This window comes from Protopterus annectens, chromosome 12.part0 (assembly GCF_019279795.1).
Source record: "Protopterus annectens isolate FY-2018-M chromosome 12.part0, PAN1.0, whole genome shotgun sequence".
NCBI classification, from domain to species: domain Eukaryota; kingdom Metazoa; phylum Chordata; order Ceratodontiformes; family Protopteridae; genus Protopterus; species Protopterus annectens.
In genome coordinates this window covers 1,138,203,504-1,138,224,675 of record NC_056746.1, presented here as the reverse complement: position 1 = coordinate 1,138,224,675, position 21,172 = coordinate 1,138,203,504, and the positions used below count along the sequence as shown (strand labels likewise).

The following is a 21,172-nucleotide window of genomic DNA, read 5'->3' as shown; positions in this document are numbered from 1 at the left end:
CTAAATTTAGTCACTCCTGGTCAACAGCCTTCAGTACTTGTTTAACAGGTCACTTGAAATATCCATAAGGAAATTGGTCTTCTAACATTCTTGGGAGATCATTTGTCCTGGCAACAATTAGGACAAGAAATTGTTTTTTGGGGAACTTAATGATTGTCACAATTGTATTAGAGATTTTATTATATATTGCAGGTGGTTTTGCCTCATTCTGCACACTTTCCTCCTCCAGTGCCAGACTCTTGTCTTAGTTACCATGGCGGCTTTTTGGTCTGAGGCAAGAAGGTCCTGATGTACTTTGTACCTTTACATCCCTTATGTGCCACATTGCCTTGGTGCACTTTGGTCATATATCAGGCATACGGTGTGACATTGATGTCTTGGCTGGGAAGTGCTGCTTTCGCTGGCAGGGAATCCCACTCTTCTTAGTTGGCCTCTACTATTATGGCAAGCTTGTATGCAATGAACTTTTCCTCCTAAGCCTACCAAGGGGGTAGAGTCTTTGTTTGTTACCTCAGTAAGTGGACCTTTTGAAGCAGAAGTTCTTTTTTTTTTATCCCAAGCTCATAAAACAGAGCGACAGGATGGATGCTTTTGAACTGTTTCCATGCAGACATTTTTTTTTTTTTTTAGAGAAAATGATGCTTATAAGGGAGGCTAGAAAACCAAACACAAGGAAGGCGCACACTGCAGAGTTGAACTGATTCAGCTAGACTGTTTCACTGCTGTCTGTCTGACATTTACATGTCAGGGCTGTCTTGTTTCTTTGAAGGTGCATGTTCCAACTGTTTCAGCTTGCCTTCATTTGGATCTTGGCCTATGCTTCGTTTTGACAGTAAAGTTTTTCTGTCTCAGACCACCCAAAAAGAAAATTTCTCCTTCATGAGACATCAGACTTGTATGTACTGTTTCAGTTCCCTTAAAGTACCTCTCCCGGAGATGTGCTGTTTTTTAATGGCTGTGACACCTGATAGAATTTCTGAGCTGCGCGCTTTAATGTGCAAAAAAAGTTTTTGATTTTTCCATAAATCTGCACATCAACCCTGATTTTTATGCCCACAGTACTTTGCTTAAATCAGGCTGTTCACCTTGTGTTGTTTCAAAAACCTCCAGATAGTTGACAGCTGAAATTCTTTCTTGACAGAACTAAGGGCGTCTAAAGATTAGATTACGTTTTTTTCTCCTTTGTGTAAAAGGCAAGGAAAAACATATCTGAAACTCTTACCAAAATGGCTTGCTTACTGTTATGATTTTTTTTTTACTCTTTTCTTGGAAATGCACATTTCTGTAGAGCCACAGCAGCCATCAGTACCATTCATTCGAGGAGTTGATACCCAGTTGGTTTAGATGTGGCTACAGGGTTCTCTATCAGCACATTTTCCAGGCATTAAGATTTGGGTTTATCATCCCAGGCAGGGTTTTGCCACAGCTTTTCTCCCAAGGTCTGCTGCCCTGTTTATCCCATGGGGTGTCCAGCTATTTTTCGTTTGTGGGGCTACTTAAAGTACTTGGTAAGATTTGTGGGGGAGGACCACTTTTTGTCCACCATGCATGTGCATAATCAAAGCATTTTTTTGTACATGACTCGGGACAGATAGAAAATACTTTGGAGGACTGAATTGTATCCCACAGGACACCTTTTGGACACCCCCTGTGACAGCCCAAACAGAGGCAGCCATTCACTGTTCCTTTAGTTCTTGGAGTCTTTCTAGAAGTGATGAGTGTAAAAGTAAATGTTAAAAATGTGGCCCTGTTGTATTAGGAATTTAACATAATCGTAGACATTTAGGTATATTCACTGTTGCGGTCCTTGTTCCTTTGCACCAGCCCTTCCATTGTCCTGCTTTGGCCGTCCTGAGTTTGGCTTGGATACCACCTTCACCTTTGCTCCTCTCATTTCCACTAGCGTGCCTAGAACATAGTGAGGCAGACTGGGTCTTTGTGGGTGAATGCTTGTCTTTGAGGATAAGTTCTTTCAGTCCAGTTGTACTGTGCAGCTGAAGACAAATTAGGACATATTTTACCAGCCAGAGCAAGAAAGTTCAGAATATGGCATTGGATTATGCCTCTGTTATGACATCCAGTGGCCAGCAAGGTGGAAGGAAAAGCTGTGGAAGTCAAGACATCTCGGAAGTAGTAGGCTTGTGCAGCATTGTAAGTGAAGAGGTTAAGCTTTTGGAGCTGAAAATCTTGGTATGGCTAATGTATGATAGTCTGATCAGAGGAACACTCAGGTTGAGACAGAATATGACAACACTGATGCAGCATTATGGTAAGTTCATAACTTTCGACCTGAAGTGGTTAACTTCATTTGGTCTGCAACCTGTGGGTATCGGATCCGACCTCGGATCCGAGCAGGCAGCTTTACCTAGCTAAAGATCCGAGCTCCTAGCTCCTCCCCCTACCCATAATCCCCTGCAACACATCCCCCATCCTCAGATCTAGTTTGCCGTGGCTTTCAGCAGCTTCTAGAGACGAGCTCTTGGCGTGGGCGAGAGAATTCAAGTTTATAAAAACTTTAAAATCGCTTTTTTTTCCTAACTTTTTCTGTGTGTATGTGCTTGGTATAGTATTCTTATAACTTTTTTGTGGTAAATTCTTTTCACATTTATTTTCACCCTCCCCCTAGTGTGTGTGTGTAGTGTTATGGCTCAAGGGCCTAAAGCCATTTTTTCTAAATGCACTGAGTGTGGTCATAAGCTGTCCCCAGCCGATGGCCACACTCAGTGCGTTATTGGTCTGGGGGTGGCCCATTTATCCACCAGCTGCCAGGTCTGTGCAGCTTTCAACCCCCGGGCCATCAGGGATAGGAGGATCAAGCAAATCCTGGCGGGGTTGTTACCCCCGGATTCTTCTTCCTCCTCTCCCTCTAAGGCACCGGTTGCGGCTTCCGTGCCTTCTGATCCTCCTCCCTTGGTGGGGACTCAAACTCCCTCTGTTGCTCAAGGTGAGGGGGACTCTTCCTCTTCTAAGGAGAAGAAGAGAGAGACAAGGACCGGCATAGGCACAAAAGGGCTGAGTCTCATCCCTCGGCCCCGCCAGCTAAAGCAGCTAGTCCCACTAAGAGGGTCTCTGGTTCTCCTCATTCTCGGCTCCACTCTCCTTGCTTTTCCCCAGAGCCGGAAGAGGAGTACCGGTCTCCCTCGAGATCTTCGAGGCAGCCCTCCAGGCCCGCCTCGGCAACCTCTTCCAGATCCACTAAAAGCTTGACCAACGCTGATTTGGACCGGATGATGCATCTTTTCTTGCAGGCTCAGATGCAGATGGGGGTGCTCCAAGCCCCCCCCCCCCCTCCGGGGGGGAGCTTGGCCCCTTTCTTCACCCCGATTGCTCCTTCTCCGACCTGGTTTCGGAGTCTTCGGATCCATGCCGTTTCGGACCTGGGTATTCGTCGGTGCCGATAGTCTTGGTTACTTCGACTATGCCCTCGAGCGTGTCAGATCAGAGCTCTCGGGGCTGAGAGCTGACCGTCGGATCCGTGGGGGGAAAGTTGTCTTGGGCGCCGTTTAGGTCTGAGCACATTTCTCTCTCTGGTCCGACTGCTTTGACGCCGAACCCTGCATCGGCACCAAGGGGGCTGCTCTCGGAGCCAGGGGAGAGCGGTTCACCCTCTGCGTTTGATGTAGTGTAGAGGGTGCTGTCGAGGACTTCCAGATCCCCGGTCCGGGCTACGGATCCATCCGTCACCCCTACGCATTTGGGCCTGTCCTCCGTCATCCGGCCACAGGGACAGCCTGCATCGCCGCTCCAGTTGGTTCCCTTAGACAAACAGGACCCCGTGGGTGAGCACTCCTCGGATAGCCCCACCGAGGAGGTTCCTCACAAACGGAAGTGCAAAAGGAGGCACCTGGACTCCCCTGAGTCCCTGACAGAGGACACAGATTTGGAGGAAGGGGAAGGTTCCCCAAGGTCACCCCCTGAAGATGTCTCCTTTGGAGACATCATGGAAATGTTGGGAATCAGAGGAGGGTGGTCTGCCCAGAAACCTTCCTCGGATGAGTCTGTGTTTCTGGATGCGTTCGTTGCAGGCCCATCTACTTCTTGGGTGTCCCCCCCGGCTGACCCCCTGGTGGACTTAATTACCACCAGAGCTTGGAAGGAGCCTGATACCGTGGAGCCGATTCCCAGAAGGCCAGACAAGGTACTTAGTCCCCCTTCTGATAGGATGGCTTGGTCAAAAGGTTCTCCAGTGGATGCCATGGTGGTGGCGACTGCCACCAAGAAGGTACTAGCGCAGGAGAGTTCCTGGGTCCACCCTCCAGATAAGGAATCTCGGACGTTGGACCGCATTGGAAAGCGGATGTTTGCTTCAGCTACCTTCTCTGTGAGGGCGCTGAACTATATGGCACATGTTATCAGGCTCCAGCGAGACTTGATTAAGGAATACGCGGGAGCCCCCCCCCCCCCCGGAGTCCATGGCGGACGAGGACAAGTGCATCTTCTTGACTCGCATGGCCACTCTGAAGTCTATTACTAATACATCTATGCAGCTACTCTCCCATGCTACGGAGGGAGCAGCTAGAGCCAGCGGAGCAGGCATCGCTCTGCGGCGCCATGCCTGGTTCCGCCTTTGCGATTTTGCTGAACCCTTCAAGGTGTCCTTTGCTAATGCGCCCTTTGACGGTTCTATGCTTTTTGGCAAGACCATCCACGACACGCTGGTCCAAAGCGAAAAGGATGGGAAGACGCTGTCGGGATCGGCTTCTCTAATCCCAAACGGTCCTTCTCTAGGAACCAGAGGGGACAAAAGATGATGTGATTCCAGAAATCACAGCAGTCCCGTCCCGCTTCGTTCCACTCGTCCTTCAGAGGCAGAGGAGGACAAGGTGGACGCCAACCCAGAGGCAGAGGGGGGCCGAGGAATTTCGGGTCCCGAGAACCTTTCTCTGAGTGGCCCGCGCAACAGCCCTGAGGGCTTACCTGGCTGTCCCTCTCTGGAGGCAGTCAGGGGCGTCTGTTGGAGCACCTCCAAAATTGGGAGTCCATTACTACGGATCGGTGGGTGCTCAGAGTTGTATCCAGAGGTTACTCCATTCCCTTTCTGAGTCTACCCCCTCCTATGAAACGCCTCCCCGATGTCTCACCCGATCAAAGGGAGGCGGCAGCTTTGGAAGTTTCGAAGCTGTTAGAACAAAGGGCCATCCAACCCGTCTCCCCAGGCCAGTCCGGATTGGGAAATTACTCCAGGTTCTTTTTAGTGCCAAAAAAGACGGGGGAACTGTGGCCTATCCTAGACCTCTCATCTCTAAACCTGTTCATTCCCAAGGAGAAATTCTGGATGGTCATCCTGCAATCTATTCTCCCCTTTCTCCGGGAGAACGACTGGATGTGCTCCATAGACCTCAAGGATGCGTGCTACCACATTCTTATGGACAGACAATCCAGGAGGTTCCTCCGCTTTCAGCTGGGAGCCAGTCATTTTCAGTTCAGGGCTCTTCCGTTCGGCCTCACCTCAGCCCCCAGGTTGTTGAAAGTCATGGTGGTGGTCGCAGCCCACTTGAGACTTAAGGGCATTCGGGTCTTTCCGTACCTGGACGACTGGCTCCTCACTGCCTCCACCAGGCATCAGCTCTGCTGGGCCAGGGATTATACCCTGGCTCTTACTCAGCGTCTAGGTATTACTGTGAACCTTCAAAAATCATTCCTTCATCCTGTGCAGGTTCTGGAATTTATAGGGGCCAAAATAGATACATGTCACTCCAAGGCCTTTCTAACAACAGACAGGTTGCGCAATTTGTCTCTTCATGTTTTGGCAATTTTCCAGCCTTCAGCCCCACCTGCGGAATTAGTCCTGAGAGCTTTGGGCTCCATGGCGGCAGCCATCTGTCACCTTTTGCGCGCCTGCATATGAGAATTCTACAATAGACTCTTCAGGTCCAATGGTCACTGTTACTGCACCCCTTGAGCACCCCGATTCCCCTGAGCAGGGTTTGCAAGGACTCCCTTCTCTGGTGGCTGCACTCTCAGGAGCTACGAGAGGGGAGACGGTCATGCCTCAGCCCCAAGCCACGTTGAGCATGGACGCTTCTCACCTCGGGTGGGGGGGGGCATGCTGTGGGCAGAACCGTCCAAGGCACGTGGGCTCCTTCAGAGACTGTTCTCCATATCAATGTCCTGGAGATGAGGGCGGTGCTTTTGGCGTTGCAAGCCCTACAAGACCTTCTTCCTCCGGGTACTATTGCAATTCAGTCAGACAACATGGCGGTAGTCGGGTACATCAACAAACGGGGGAACCAGATCTTATCCCCTTTGCCGAGAGGCCATGAGAGTCTGGGAATGGGCGATCTCCACCAACCGCTTTCTGGTAGCAATGCACATTCCGGGCCGGACCAGCATCATAGCGGACACGCTAAGTCGCCTGATCCTCGCACCGTACGAGTGGTCTCTAAACCCGTTGGTAGCAAAACAGATCTTCCTCAAATGGGGTCTACCTTGCTACGATCCTTGCTTTCCCGGCAAACACAAAGTGCAGTGAATATTTTGCTGTAATTCCCCCAATTGGGGAGAGCCCCAGAGACGCTCTGGTTCATGCTTGGCCCCCTGGTCTCCTTTATGCTTATCCCCTGCTTCCGCTCATGACGAAATACCTGCAGAAAGCTCATCGGTTCGGGAGCAAAATAATCCTCATAGCCCCATTCTGGCCTCGCCAGATCTGGTTCCCGTACCTGCGGTCTCAGTCTAGTTCCTCCTTGGATCTTTGATCCCATCCCGGATCTAATTTCTCACCCTGCGGGATTACAACCCCCAAATCTGGGCGACCTCAAGCTCACGGCTTGGTTGATCCAGTTCCGCTAGTAGCAAGGACTCCCGGTGTCTCGTCACCAGTTAAAGCCATTCTGGTAGCAGCACACAAACCTTCTACCAGAAGGATCTACGGTAGTAAATGGAAACATTTTTCCATTTGGGCCAAAGACAGGGGCTTGGATCCCTTTACTGTCCCTATTCCGACGATTCTTGAATTTCTGTCCCATATCTTTCATCAGGGAGCCAGTGCATCTACGGTTAAAGTACAGTTGGCAGCCATCTCCCACTTTCATGTTGGAGATGAGGTAGGATCACTGGCTTCCACCAGAATTTGTGCTTTCCTGTTAAAACCGTCAGTTAAGTCTGCGGTTCCACCATGGGACTTAACACTGGTCCTGTAGGCTTTGACAGGCCCTCCTTTCGAACCGGCTGCGTCAGCTCAGTTAAAATTTTTATCTTTGAAAACAGCCTTCCTGGTTGCGATAACTTCGGCCAGGAGAGTGGCTGAGCTTCAAGCCCTCTGTATGAAACCCCCTTATCTAATTTTTCATAAGGACAGAGTTTCTCTCAGGACTAATCCTTCTTTCCTCCCTAAGGTAGCCTCTGAGTCAAATATTAATCAGTTTATTAATCTGCCAGTGTTCTTTCCCAATTTCCAGAACAAAGGGGGAATACACACTGCACGAATTAGATGTGCATAGACAACTGCGTTTTTATCTGCACAGGACAGCAGCTAACCGTAAGTCTTTTCATTTGTTTGTGTCCTTTGCCAAGTCTTCTTTAGGCAAACTTATTACCAAAGTGACATTAGCTAACTGGATTTCACAATGCATCATCCAAGCCTATTTAGCTTCCAACAAACCGGTTCCTTTGGGAATCCATGCGCATTCAACCTGATCCATAGCTACCTCGGCTGCGTTTTGGTCTAGAGTCCCTATAGACATATGCTCAGCAGCTACTTGGACCTCCTCCTCATACATTCATTTCCCATTATAAATTGTATTTGATTTCCAGGAGTAGGGCTTCCTTTGGCTCCGCAGTGCTCCGGAATAATCTTCCTTGAGGGTCGCCCAAGGTTTTCTAGGTAGCTGGGGACTCTGTCCCACAGGTTGCAGACCAAATGAAGTTAACCACTTCAGATAAAGAAGTTATGTAGTCACCATAACGTTCCATCTGAGTGGGTAACTTCATTTGTCTGCAACGGACCCCCCCCCCCCATTCCCCCTAACCAGTTTTGTTCTTCTTAACCAGGAGAGGATTATCCATTCTGTTAGGCAGTAGGTTACTGGCCTCTGCCTATAGGCACTCCACAAGACCCTCGAAAAACTCGATCTGAGGATGGGGGATGTGTTGCAGGGGATTATGGGTAGGGGAGGAGCTAGGAGCTCGGATCTTTAGCTAGGTAAAGCTGCCGGCTCGGATCCAAGGTCGGATCCGATACCCACAGGTTGCAGACACATGAATTTACCCACTCAGATGGAACGTTATGGTGAGTACATAACTTCTTTTTTTTGTTTCATGGTACTCGAGTAGCCGTGCCAAACCATCGGAACTACCAAACAGAAAAATGCTGAATTCTGATTTAATGAAAGGATCAAACCAGCCAAACAGACCTCTTATAGAGGGTACTCTGTCAGTATATTTGTTAGACTACTTCACAGTGCTGTCTTAATTTGTACTGCTTCAGAATTGAGGAATGTTTTACACATTGTTAATGAAAGTGTAATAAGTTTAATTAATGTTTTGCTTTACAGTGAAGATGAGCATGGTTGGGACCAGGAGATTAAAGATGATGTTATTGAGGAGTGTAACAAACATGGGGGAATTGTACACATCTATGTAGATAAGAGTTCACCTCAGGTAAGAATTTTCAAGAAAAGTCTTTTTAAGAATTGTTGCCAGTTATTTTGTAACTGTGTAGACACTTTGGTGCAAGTTTTGTCATGTTAGTTTTCAGTTTTTTTTCAGCTTGTGATGCACAGGTGCTAGAAGAGAGCAGCAGAATTTTTTTTTTAGTGTTGCTATTCGAGTAGGCATCAACCGTGAGGCTGTGTTTTATTGTACCTACCCCCATCTACAGTATGATATGAAAAGTTTGCAGAGATCATCTGTACTGGCTCCTCAACACACGCGTCTGTTTTCTGGGAAAATCAAGGTGGGGGGGGTATAGTTTAAAATGTCACTTTTGTAAGCAGTAGTATATTAAATAATTTAATTGGACATTTCAATAAACCAGTAAAATGGCAGTGAAAAACAGTGCATTTTAAGTAGCAATGTAAATATACACAGTTGTACACAAACATCTTAAAAAAAATTGACATGTTTCCATTGCTGCTGTTTACCAGTAATAATAAACTGCTTTAAGCAATTCACACACAACTTTAATAAAAAGGTTATTCATTGCAAACATGTAATGACATTAGCTAAATGAGACAAGGTACCATATCTAGTTAGAACTTGTCAGACATTAGTGGTCAGAATGCAGAGTAGGCTGTTTTGTTTTGTTAAGATGATTGTGTGACAGCAGGAATGAAACCTGTCTGAAGTGATCCCCTCATCCTTTTATTCTGCTTGCATTAAATGTCTCATAACTTGGCCACATATCAACAGCCTCCATACTCTGCTGTGGCAAAGTAAGTGGACATTCACAATCTTAGTAATTTCACTGCTGTTGTATGAGTATAGACATGTTTTTGCCAATGCTGCTGTATTGCATTTGTATTGTATTTTCTTATTACGTTGTAGTAATTTTAGTCTGGCTGTCACTGCAATTAGTCATGCTTGATCAGTGCTCTGCCTTAGTAAACAAATGTAAATAAGAACTGAGTGGGGAGACTCTAATTCTTTAATGTTGCTTAAGAAGGATGGATGTTACTAAAGCAATTGCTACTTGTGTGCTGCTATACAATGCATTTGCTGCATTCACTGTGTTTAACTGGTGCTGTCCAGATTTTTTTATTTATAATGCGTAGTAAGTGGGTGACAGCTCATCTATAAGATCTGAATCTTTGTATTGCATCAAATTGTAGTTTTTCTTTACTAATTTTGTTTTGCTAGGACCTTAATCTCATAAATCTGTGGATGTGGTTTGATGTATTTAAAAGAAATATGCAGGAAGATGACCCAAGCCTGTAAACTTGCATGTATTTATTAGCCAGTAATTTATTTCTCAAGAAATTTTCATATCCAATGTAATTTTCATTCATTCCTCAACTGTTTGGTTCAGATCCAACTCTGCCACTTCTTCCAGCTCGTGGAACTCAAACTCTCGAGCTCCTCCCTTACCCTTGATCCCCTAGTCACCTAACATACCCAGATCTCGTTTGCCTTAGTGTGTGGACGTGATCACTGTATACTCTTGAATATAGAGATTTCTTTGCGAGTTAAAATTTATAGCCTTTAAAATATTTCAGTCTCTCTAGCGCTGTCTTCCCTCCTTTATATTCTTTTTTTACTGCTTTAAATTTTCCTTTGTGTATTTCTTGATTACTATCGCTGATATACTCCATTTATTGTACTTTTGAGTATGTCTTTAATTACCATAGTTGGTATTTTTCCCTCTTACCTTTTATTTAACAAAAAAAACTTTTTCTATGAATTGTTTTTAAAAAAAAAAAAAAGTCTGAGAAACCTTCTGGTTTTAAGAAATGTACAGCCTACAGCCATAAATTTCCGTTATCTGATGCACATATATGTGTGTCCATTTAGGGCCCAGCACACCTTGATTCTGATATTTGTAAGGACTTCCATCAAAGAGCTTTAATCGATAGGAGAAACAAGTTCATTTTAAGAGGTTTGCTCCCCTCTGCATCAACATTATCTGGGGCTCAAATACTCAAAAAGCCTGACAAGAGGGGAAATTCCCTTCAAAAAGAATTGAGAACATTCTCACGATTCAACTACTACTTTGGCTCTGGTATCTGAACCTCCTTTCAAATTAACATGAAGTGTTGAGTCCAACCTCTTTGGATCCGAAATCTCGACCAGAAAAATCCCCTCTGATACAATTGCAGCAACTGTTCCCAGATCCTGACTTATCTCTGCTCACTTCCCCCCTTTTTAGAACGGTCACAGGCTCCTCTTCACTCCAGACCATCTTCAACAGCATCCTTGCTAAGGTCTTCCAAGAGTTTGACAGAAGCTGATATGGATAGGATGATGAGGAAATTGCTGTCAACGCAGATTCAAATGGGGTTTCTTCCAACTTCAACCAGATTGGGTTCAGGGACCTTTATCAGTACTACTTCCCCCATTATTGGCTCCTTCCCCAGTCTGACCATTGGTTTGTAGCTTCTGATCTGAAGATTCTGAATCCACATCAGATCTAAAGATACTGGTATATTCTATTCTGGCATCAGCTGTGAGTGGGCATGTGCCAAGCACTTAGGAGCTGGACAATTCTTAGAGCCTTAGTTTCAATGCCAGATCAGGGTGTTGGAGTCTGTTTCAAAGCTGGATAGCTTAGCTTTCCTCCTTGAGTAGTCTTCTTTCGGGGCAGAGGGAGGCTGTGGTCTATAAGCATGTCCTATTGGAGCAGTCAGTTTCCTTCTGTCCAAGGCATTCTGTTTTTAAGGTAGTGGAGAGAGCTTTCTCTGTTCCAAGAGTTCAGACTTCTCTTTCCTCTGACTCCAACTACCCATCTCCATTCAACTCTTCTACAGCCTTAACCAACCATACCACTGGGGCAGCCTGCCCAAACTAGTCTCCATTACACCCAACAGGATATAGTAATCTTTTCTGGCACTTCTCCAGAGCATCCCACTGAAAAAAATTCCTAGAAAAAGATGTAAAAGGAGGCAGGTTGGACTCTCCACATGTGTCTGTCACAGAAGATACCAACTTTGATGAGGGGAAGGGTCCCCAAGATCACCACCCAGTGAAGTCTCATTTGGAAATATCCTGGAACTCCTAAAACAAAGGTGTGATTGGTCTTCCTACAACCCTTCCCAAGAGGAGTCTTTAATCCTGTAAGTTATTGGAGCTAGCCTGTCTATCTCCTGGCTGACTCCCCCTAACGATGAGCTCATTGATTTGGTGTCTTGACAGGTGCGGAAGGAGCCTGATAGCATTGAGCATATCCCCAAAAGACTACGTAGGATCCTTGCACCACTGAAGGACAGAACATAATGGTGCAAGAGAGTTCCAGTTGATGCCATGGTCGTAGCGGCAGCAACAAAGAAGGATCTAGCAAAACAAAGTTCCTCTGCCTAACAATCTAGGACGCTGGACAAATTTAGGAAGTATGTCTATGCTTTAGTGACCTTTGCCCTTTGGTCGCCAATGTGGCACACCTCATGAGACTCCCGAGGGATTTAAGGAACTTGGCAAATCCCTCACTGGGAGCATATCTTCTGAGCAGAGAAGACTGTTCCCTCGCAGTTGGCTAACCTTCAGTCCATTTCAAACTCATCCTTGAGTCTCATCTCCCATGCAGTATCACGTTCAGGCATTTCCATCAGATGGCATGCCTAGATGCGCTTGTGTGACTTTGCAGGACGCTTTAAATCTTAATTTATTAGTGCTGCTTCTGAAGGAAGTTCCTTAATTGGACCCAGAGTAAGACACACTCACTAGGTTTGTGTATGAAGGAAAAACCATGCCTGTTGTGGGTGTAAGTTTTTCGACCCCTAAACCGACCTTTTCTAGGAACCAGTGAGGCAGACGAAAAATGTGTTTAAAAAAATCCCTGGGTCCCTTCCAAGATCCAGATAGAGACAGTTCCCCTGGGCAGTGGATAAACATGGAAGACACCAGCCCTGTGGCAGAGGTGGTCCACTTAACCAGGATCTAGAGAGAGTTTCTTTGACAGATCCTGTCAGTACTCCTGAAAGAAGGCCCAGCTGTCCTTCTCTGGAGGCGGTCAGGGGAAGTTTATCTCTATACTAGAGAACCTGCTGTAAATTACAAAAGATTCATGGATGTGGAGGATAATATGCAGAGGTTATGTTATACCATTTTTCTATCCACCTCAGATGTTCCACCTAATCAGAAGGAAGAAGCAGCGCTAGAAATGAACAAGTTGCTAGAAAAGAATCATCCAAGAAGTTCCCCAGACGAGAAAGAGTCCAGATCTTAAGATTTTTAGTGCCAAAGAAAATGGGGGACTGGAGACCAACTTTGGATCTCAGCATTCTGGATCAGTCTGTTCAGTACACAGTTACAGGTGGTCACGGTTCAGACCATTCTGCCTTTTCTACCCCAGGATGACTAGATGTGCGCCATAAATCTCCAGGATGCATACTATCTTATCAAGATTAACAATTACTCCAGGAGACATTTGAGCTTCCTACTTGGGAGCCAGTCATTGCCAATTCAGTGCAGTGCCGTTCGGACTCGCCATCGCTACCCTGGTGTTTACCAAATGCCTGTCAGTGGTAGCAGCTCACCTGAGGACTGCAAGGATTCCAGGTGTTTTCATACTGGGATGATTTAATGCCTTGTTGGTGCAGTTAAGGTCCGACCACACAGTAACTGCTGCAAATCTTAAATCATCTGGGAATCCTGATAAACTTAGCAAAGTCAAAATTGCTTCCTGTACAGAACAGAGTTCATAGGAACAGAACTTCACATGATCACGCAAATGGATGCATTGCCCCATAGAGTGTAATATCCCTGAGACAACAAGTTCAAGTATTACTGGATTCACTCTCCACACCTGCGCAAATAATTTTGAGAGCCCTAGGATCTGTCAGTTGCCATACTCCTAGTACCATTAGCAAAGTACTTCATGCGAGTACTACAATGGACTCTAGCTGTTGTGGTCCATTCTTTACCGACCACTGTTTGTTCCTGTCAGACTAACCTCAGTTTGCAAATGTCACCTCCAATGGTGGATGCTCCCAAATGACCTATACTTGGGCAGGCCTTTTTCTCTTCCCCCTCCAATAGCCACAGTGACCATGGACACTTCCTGTTGGGTGGGGCATTATCAAGCAAGATTGGTCCAAGGCATGTGGTTCCCAACAGAGACCAAGTTGCACATCGTCGTGAAGATGGGAGCAGTCGTCCGGACACTGCAAGCCTTTTACAACTGTCCGTGTCGGCAAACAATAGCAATTAATACAGACATGTCACTAGTCTGGTACATAATCAAACGGGGGTACCCATTCATACCCCTTGTTTAGAGAGGCCATTAGAGTGTGGGAATAGGCAATCTCTTCAAACCACTTTCTCATTGCAATGCACATTCCTGGGGAGACCAACATACTAGCAGACAGATTAAGCAGATCTATCTCGAGTCCAGGAGTGGTCCCTGAACCAATCAATAGCGAACCAAATATTCAGCTGATGGGGCCAACCTTGTTGTGATCTTTGCCTCTCCCCGAACGACAAGTGCAGCAAGTACTTCGCTCTGATCCCCCCAAACAGGGAGTTATTGAGGGATTCTCTAATCCACGATTGGCCTCCAGGTCTCCTGTATGCTTACCCTGTAATACCTCTGATTCCGAAAGTCCTGTGAAAGCCAGTAGGTTGAAGAGCACTCTGATCTCATCGCCCCCTTTTGGCCTCTTTAAGTATGGTTTGCCTTCTTGTGGTCTTGCATCAAATATCCTCCATGGATACTGTATCCCAGACAGGATCTAATTTCCCATCAGTCAGAACACCAGTGTCACAATCTCCGATCCATGTGATTAAAGGGAGAGTGTCAAGATCCTCTGCTTGTCTGTTTTGATTAGGATGGTAGGTCATGTGATCTTTTTGTTTACATTCAGGCAGCTTTTAGTCTAAGAGCTTAGGTTTCAGTACTTTGGGGGAGGGTAACTAACACATCAGAAAATGTTAAAAGTTTCCTGTGTGTTCCTTTTATCTGCAGCCCCATGCTGGCAGGAAAACTTTAGCAGTCTTTGAAAAATAATGAAGTAGAGCTTATGCAAGCTGCTTTTTTTCCAGGCAGACAGTAGTGGAGTTTAATTTTTTTCTGCAATATAGTTTCTTGGTGGTTTTGATTTAATGATGGAAAGAGATGCAGTGGATGTTTTATTGTACTGTCTGGAGCATTGCTGTTCATTTGCTAATGTAACTGCTCATTGAGGTGGTTTTTGCATATGTCTCTCTGTTTGTTGCAGTGATGAGTACTACTGTTGTATGGGAAAAGGGAACAACAGTTATGGGAGATGTCCATAGGTGAATAGTACAGGAAGCATTAATGCTGATGGAGGGAGGAATGATCAGAATTTGTCAGGAAAAGGAACAGAAAGTACAGCACTTTCAACAGAGATAATCTGTTGTAGATGTGTCAGCGATAAGCAAAACAGTCTACAAGTAATGAACCAAAAACAGCCAGAAGAGCTGGTTCAAATGTAGGCAGAATTAACTTTCCAGTACAAAGTAAAGATCCCAAAAAGTGTCACCTGTTTACTAGTCAGACTTGTATGCAAATTACTTCTTTGTAGAGCAACTTGAGTAAGAATTTAGGAAACAATCTCCTCAGAACTAGTCATGTGCTTGTAAGGAAGACATGGGAGAAGCCCTGTCCTTGTCATTATCTTCTTCTGTGCCCGAGGTCGCAGGCTCCTCGGCCCCCACTCCGACTACAGATACACTCTTGGTGGGGAAACTCAGAGTTTAGACAGGCCTGCCACCTCTCAAGGTGTCTTCAGGCCTTCCTCTTTTTCCATTAAGGCTTTCACAAAATCTAAAGCAGCCATGAAAACTAAAAGACAAGCTCCACAGAGCCCCTCTCAAGACCCCATGCCTAAAAAACAGATGCTCAAAATGGCTGAGGATTTGATTACTCTTATCAGGGGTTCTCAAACCCCCCCCCCCCCCCGGACAAAAGGCCCAGATTGGAGGAAGACTACCCTTCCTCAGACCAAGCCTCTATTACCTCAGAACATTCTGAGGACCAGGAATATTCATATTCCCCTTTTGAAGATTCTGATGCTGAGGAGTCCATTCCCTCGGTCTCCCCCCCTGAGGACTATTCTTTTGGGGAAACCTTACATACCTTGAGGGAACACTTTCACCGGGAAGGCCAAGATTACTCAGATTCCAAGAAAAGGCTCAGGGATTTTTTCTTGATGCCTCTGGCTATCCCTCCTGTCTTGGGTATATTAGATGATGTGTACACAGAAGCCAGCCTCAACCCAGATTGTTTACCTCCAGCTCCTGTTAAACCTGACAGGTATTACCGGGTTCCTGATTCACACCAATTCCTATACAAAAGCCATGCTGCTGACCCAGAAACTATTTCACAGGGTCCCAAGGGAATTAAGGCCTTTACTGCCAAAAACCCATTACCTTCAGAGAGAGATTCCAGAGCTTTAGAAAGGTGGGGGGAAAAGGTATACACCTCGGCCACTTTAACCATGAGGGCATTAAACTGTCAGTTCCATATGTTAAAGTATCAACAGTTTTTGTTATCTCAGTTGAAAAGCAAAATGACACAACCTGAACAACCAGACTTAAAGGAGTTGCAGGATTTGTTGCATAGTGCAAAGCAAGTGGGTAAACATACCTTGCAATGTGGTTTTGATGCTTTAGAGGCCTCATGTAGAGCTGCTGTTACAGGGTCTGTCATACGTAGACATGCTTGGCTCAAAGAGCAAACCTTACCAGATCATGTCAAAGCTAAATTACTAGATGCACCTCTTCAAAAAGATGTATTGTTTGGTGTTAAAGCTGAGGAGGTACTAAAGAAAATGGAGGAAAAGGCAAGATCAATGCAAACAGTGAAAGATTTCCTACAGGTACAACCTCCACGTTTCAGCAGAAACTGGCCTTCAAAAAATTGGTCCTTTCCAGCCACGGACAGACCTCAAAGAGGTAGATACAGGCACCCGAGGGGTAGAGGGCAATCTCAAGGATTATTTAGAGCCAGACAATGGCAAGCACCTACACCAAGAGGTGGAAAGGATAGATCACAGTCATTCAGAAAGCAGACGCAATGATTTTCCCCTTTGCATGCCAAGCAAAGCTTTAATGGCAGCACCTTTAGGCGGAAAACTGGCATTATTTTCAAAAAATTGGCATATCACAAAAGAGAAATGGATCCTGGACATTATAGACAGAGGCTACAGATTCCACTTTCACACCCTTCCAAAAATGAGAGGCATGCCAAACCTGCCACAAAATCAAAGGGCAGAGGCACAAAAACAAATTTCTGCTCTCATGGACATGAAAGCTATTCAAGAGGTACCTGCAAAAGAACAGGGTCAAGGTTTTTATTCCAGACTATTCCTGGTACCAAGGAAGGACAAAGATTGGGGACCTATTTTGGACCCATCCATCCTAAACACATATTTACTCGTACCAAAATTCAAGATGCTCACATTACAGCAGCTTCTTCCCATGCTGGGCAAGGAGTCTTGGCTGGTAACATTGGACCTCAAGGAGGCATACCTGCATGTCCCTATCAGACAAGATTGCAGAAGATACCTCAGATTTCTTGCCGGTTCAACCCATTATCAATTCTCTGCATTGCCCTTTGGCTTATCTACTGCACCCAGAGTGTTTACGAAATGCCTGGCATCAGTAATTGCCTTCTGCAGACTTCAAGGGATACAAATATACCCATATCTGGACGACTGCCTGATCCAAGCAGACAGCAAGCACATACTTCTGAAACACCTGGCGTTTGTAATAAAATTGTTGAACTTTCTGGGATACACAGTCAACAAAAAGAAATCAAAACTAATACCCTCTCAAGCAATAATTTTCCTGGGTGCCAGCTTGAATACAAACACCCAGATGGCCTACCTCACGCCAGAGAAGCAAGGGCAACTATCTCAATACTTCAGAAAAATGGCAACCTTCACCAGGCTGACTGCAAGGAAAGTCCTGCAGGCTCTGGGATTCATGGCATCTTGCATCCTGCTGATCCCATGTGCAAAGCTGCATATGAGGAAACTTCAATGGTACCTAAAAAACTTATGGTCTCAACACAGCCACAGTTTGGAAACTATTATACCACTCATTCCATGTCTTCTAAAGGAATTTCTGTGGTAGGCTCAAGCATGTCAAAGAAACATAGGTCTCCCCTTCTGCATGCCTCAAGCAAATCAAATCATCACAACAGACGCCTCGGACTACGCCTGGGGGGCGCACATGACAGATCAATGCATTCAGGGCAAATGGTCCCAAAAAGAGAAGCACCTACACATCAATCAAAAGGAAATGCTAGCAGTACAGAATGCTATTATGGCCTTCAAAGACCTACTGCATCCAGGCCAGCTATTGATAAGGACAGACGACACCACAGTGATGTGGTACATAAACAAACAGGGAGGAACTCATTCATACCCCCTGTGCAGACTAGCCATGTCCCTTTGGAACACGGCTCTGGAATTGCAAATCCAACTCCAAGCACAATTCCTGCCAGGGAAGGAAAACACGCTGGCAGACAACCTAAGCAGAAATATGACAGATCCACACGAATGGAAGTTGCATCCTCAAGTTTTCGCAAAGATAATTCAGGCATGGGGACAGCCAGACATAGATCTCTTTGTTACCCACAGAAATTGCCAACTGAAAAAAATTTGCTCAAGGAGCTATCATCCACAGGCCTGGAAAGTGGACGCACTTTCTTTCAATTGGACAACATTGACAGTCTATGCCTTTCCACCTCTTCCTCTGCTGCCCAAAGTTCTATTAAAAGCCAGAGCAGAGAGGCCAAAGATGATTCTCATTGCTCCAGACTGGCCAAGACAACACTGGTATCCACTCCTGAGGAGTCTGACGCATTCCCCATCATGGATCCTGCCTCTAGTGCCTCTTCTGTTGACCCAGCACAACTTCAGAACTCTTCACAGTCAGCTGAAAACCCTCAATCTAGCCGCATGGAGGATGCCTTGATTTCCCAACAGACCCTCCTCTCCAAGGAGGTGCAGGATGTCATCTTGGAGGCCAGAAGACCTTCTACTAGAAAAGCCTACTCCGCCAAATGGAAACGGTTTTGTGCCTGGAATCAGAAAAAGGGCCAGAATCCTTGGGTACTAAATTTACCTCAAATATTACAGTACCTAGCTGAGATGTTAAACAGTGGACTTTCCTTCTCCATCAAGATCCATGCTTCAGCCATTTCTGCACAATACAACACTGATCCTCCTTTATTCTCTCATCCACTCTTAAGACAGTTCCTCAGAGGGGCTAAGAATATAAAACCCCCAAGGAAACCACCAGTACCTGCTTGGGACCTCAACTTCATTTTAGAAAAACTGACCCTGCCTCCATTTGAGCCAGCTGCTTCAACAGAACTGCAATATTTGTCATGGAAAACAGCCTTCCTTCTGGCTATCACCTCAGCACGCAGGGTTTCGGAACTACAAGCCCTCATGGCTGTGCAACCTTTCATCATTTTCCATCAGGACAGAGTTTCCTTACGGACCAACCCTTCCTTTATGCCAAAGGTAGTATCCAGTGTAGCCTTGAATCAGACTATCCACTTACCTACCTTTTATCCTAACCCACAAAACAAAGGGGAAAGACTACTACATTCCTTGGACATTCACAGACAACTTCGTTATTATTTGGACAGGACAAAGCCATTCAGAAAATCAGAGCAGCTCTGTGTCCTATGCTACAGGTGCTCAAGGAAAGGCTATTTCCAAACAGACAATCTCAAAATGGATAGCCCACTGCATACGTTTTTGTTGCTCATTTCATGGAAAAACTGTACCTACAAGCATCAGATCTCACTCCACAAGGGCCACAGCTACCTCTGCAGCTTTCCTCGGGGGTTCCTACCAAGGATATTTTGGAAGCAGCCACTTGGAGTTCTGTGCACACTTTCTCCAAGCACTGTCACTTTCCACTATACTCTAAAATCTAGAGAGGGCTTTGCCACAGCAGTCTTGCAGGGCATCCTTGCTCCTCCTAGTTCCACTTAGTGCCTGCCACCCCTTTTTAGCTTTGGGATTCTACCCATCTGTTATGACTGCAGCTGTATGCACGATGAACATAGTACAGTTTTGTACCTACCATAACAGTTTTGTACCTACCATAAATGTAGATGTTCGAGTGCTAATACAGCTGCAGTCCAGGTTTCCCTCCCTCCATCCCCTCTTGGGACAGGCCTTATGACAAACACCTCCTCATACAACCTGATTGGGGTATTCTTTTATGATGTATTTGCTTGCAGACTACTGTTTTTTGATTATATTACATTGCATTATTACATAAGTTTATGTTTTGCCTTCCTTCTGGGGGCATCTGACATCTGGGGCAAGAAAAACTGAAGAAAATGGCGTCGGCTGGTTCTTTTATACCCCTGCCGCACTGACATCAGGGAAGAAGCGACGACAACCGACGCCGGACCTAGACTTTGGAATTCGGCCAACCGAGGACCCGCCTGACGGCAGGATAACCCCATCTGTTATGACTGTAGCTGTATTAGCACTCTAACATCTACATTTATGGTAGGTACAAAACTGTACTTTTCCGATGCTTTGTGCAGTGCCACTAACCTGGAGGTGTAGGTATCTTTGATGAATATAGATACTCCCCCTCCTTTTCTGCTTCGGTCTGAGTTTAGGGGCCGAAACGCATGGTATGAGTTGTAACCTGGTAGTGCTGGGCTGCTCTCAGGAGCCTTGACCAGGTTTCTGTTACTGCACAGACATCAATTTTCTCCATACTGAGGAGAGCCTCGAGTGCATGCATATTGAGGTTTAGACCTCTGGCATTGAGTAGCATTACCTTTAGTTTTTTTATCCTTGGGTTGTCTATGGAGGTGGGTTTGTCCTTTGAGCCTTGCCTAAAAAAGGCCCTATAGGGCTGGCAAGAGCCTTGGCCAGTATAAGAAAGCCTAAGGGTGACAGGTGCAAGCCGTCCCTAGCGAAGCAACATGGCTTGTCGTGCATGTCATCCCAGGCAGACAGACACTGGATCCCCTTTGAATGACACCAATACTTTAGCCAATTGTTGAAACTGATCATTTTGTCTTTATACTGTGGCATCATTCTTGGTGAGGGCAAGATGCTACTCAAGGTCAGGGTCATACCAGCCTGGGCTACATGGTCAGCGAGCTCCTCTGTCTCTCTTCATGTAGTCCTGGGAGGTATGTCTCAGGTCATTCACACCAGCATGGACAATGATGGAGTCATACTTGTACTTGCTTTGGAGTGACCTGAGTGCTTGTGTTATGTGGCGGATCCTGGCACCCGACAGGCAGCTTACAGTGACCTTCTACTTGTTAAGTCTGGTGAGCGGGACGTCAGTGTGCCGGACAATAGAGTCCCCTATAACAAGTGTATTTGGTGTGGTGTTTGGCCTTAAGGGCTGTGACTGAGAGGCACACTGATTTTGTGAGATATTTGATTCGTGGGTATTGTTGAGGGGTGGCTGTTGCTTGGATATCTGCTTAGGAGGTCTTTGCTGTTTAGGCAGATTTTTATTTAGAGCCTCCGAGTATGTTTTTGTGTGTTTGTGTTGGGTATGCAGATGCAATAGGTCTGTGTGAGACTGGATTTGTGGTGTGGGTGGTTGCCTTTTC

At 45.9% G+C, this 21,172-nt stretch overlaps 1 protein-coding gene across 1 annotated transcript in view; it reads left to right on the top strand.

The window, feature by feature from the left end:
* The window catches only part of RBM39 (RNA binding motif protein 39), a 1,247,463-nt gene that overhangs the window by 1,208,678 nt on the left and 17,613 nt on the right, over positions 1-21,172 (top strand). Inside the window, exon 15 of the mRNA XM_044090163.1 lies at positions 8,496-8,601. Within this exon, the coding sequence (XP_043946098.1) occupies positions 8,496-8,601 (106 nt within the window). The remainder of the gene's footprint in view (positions 1-8,495; positions 8,602-21,172) is intronic.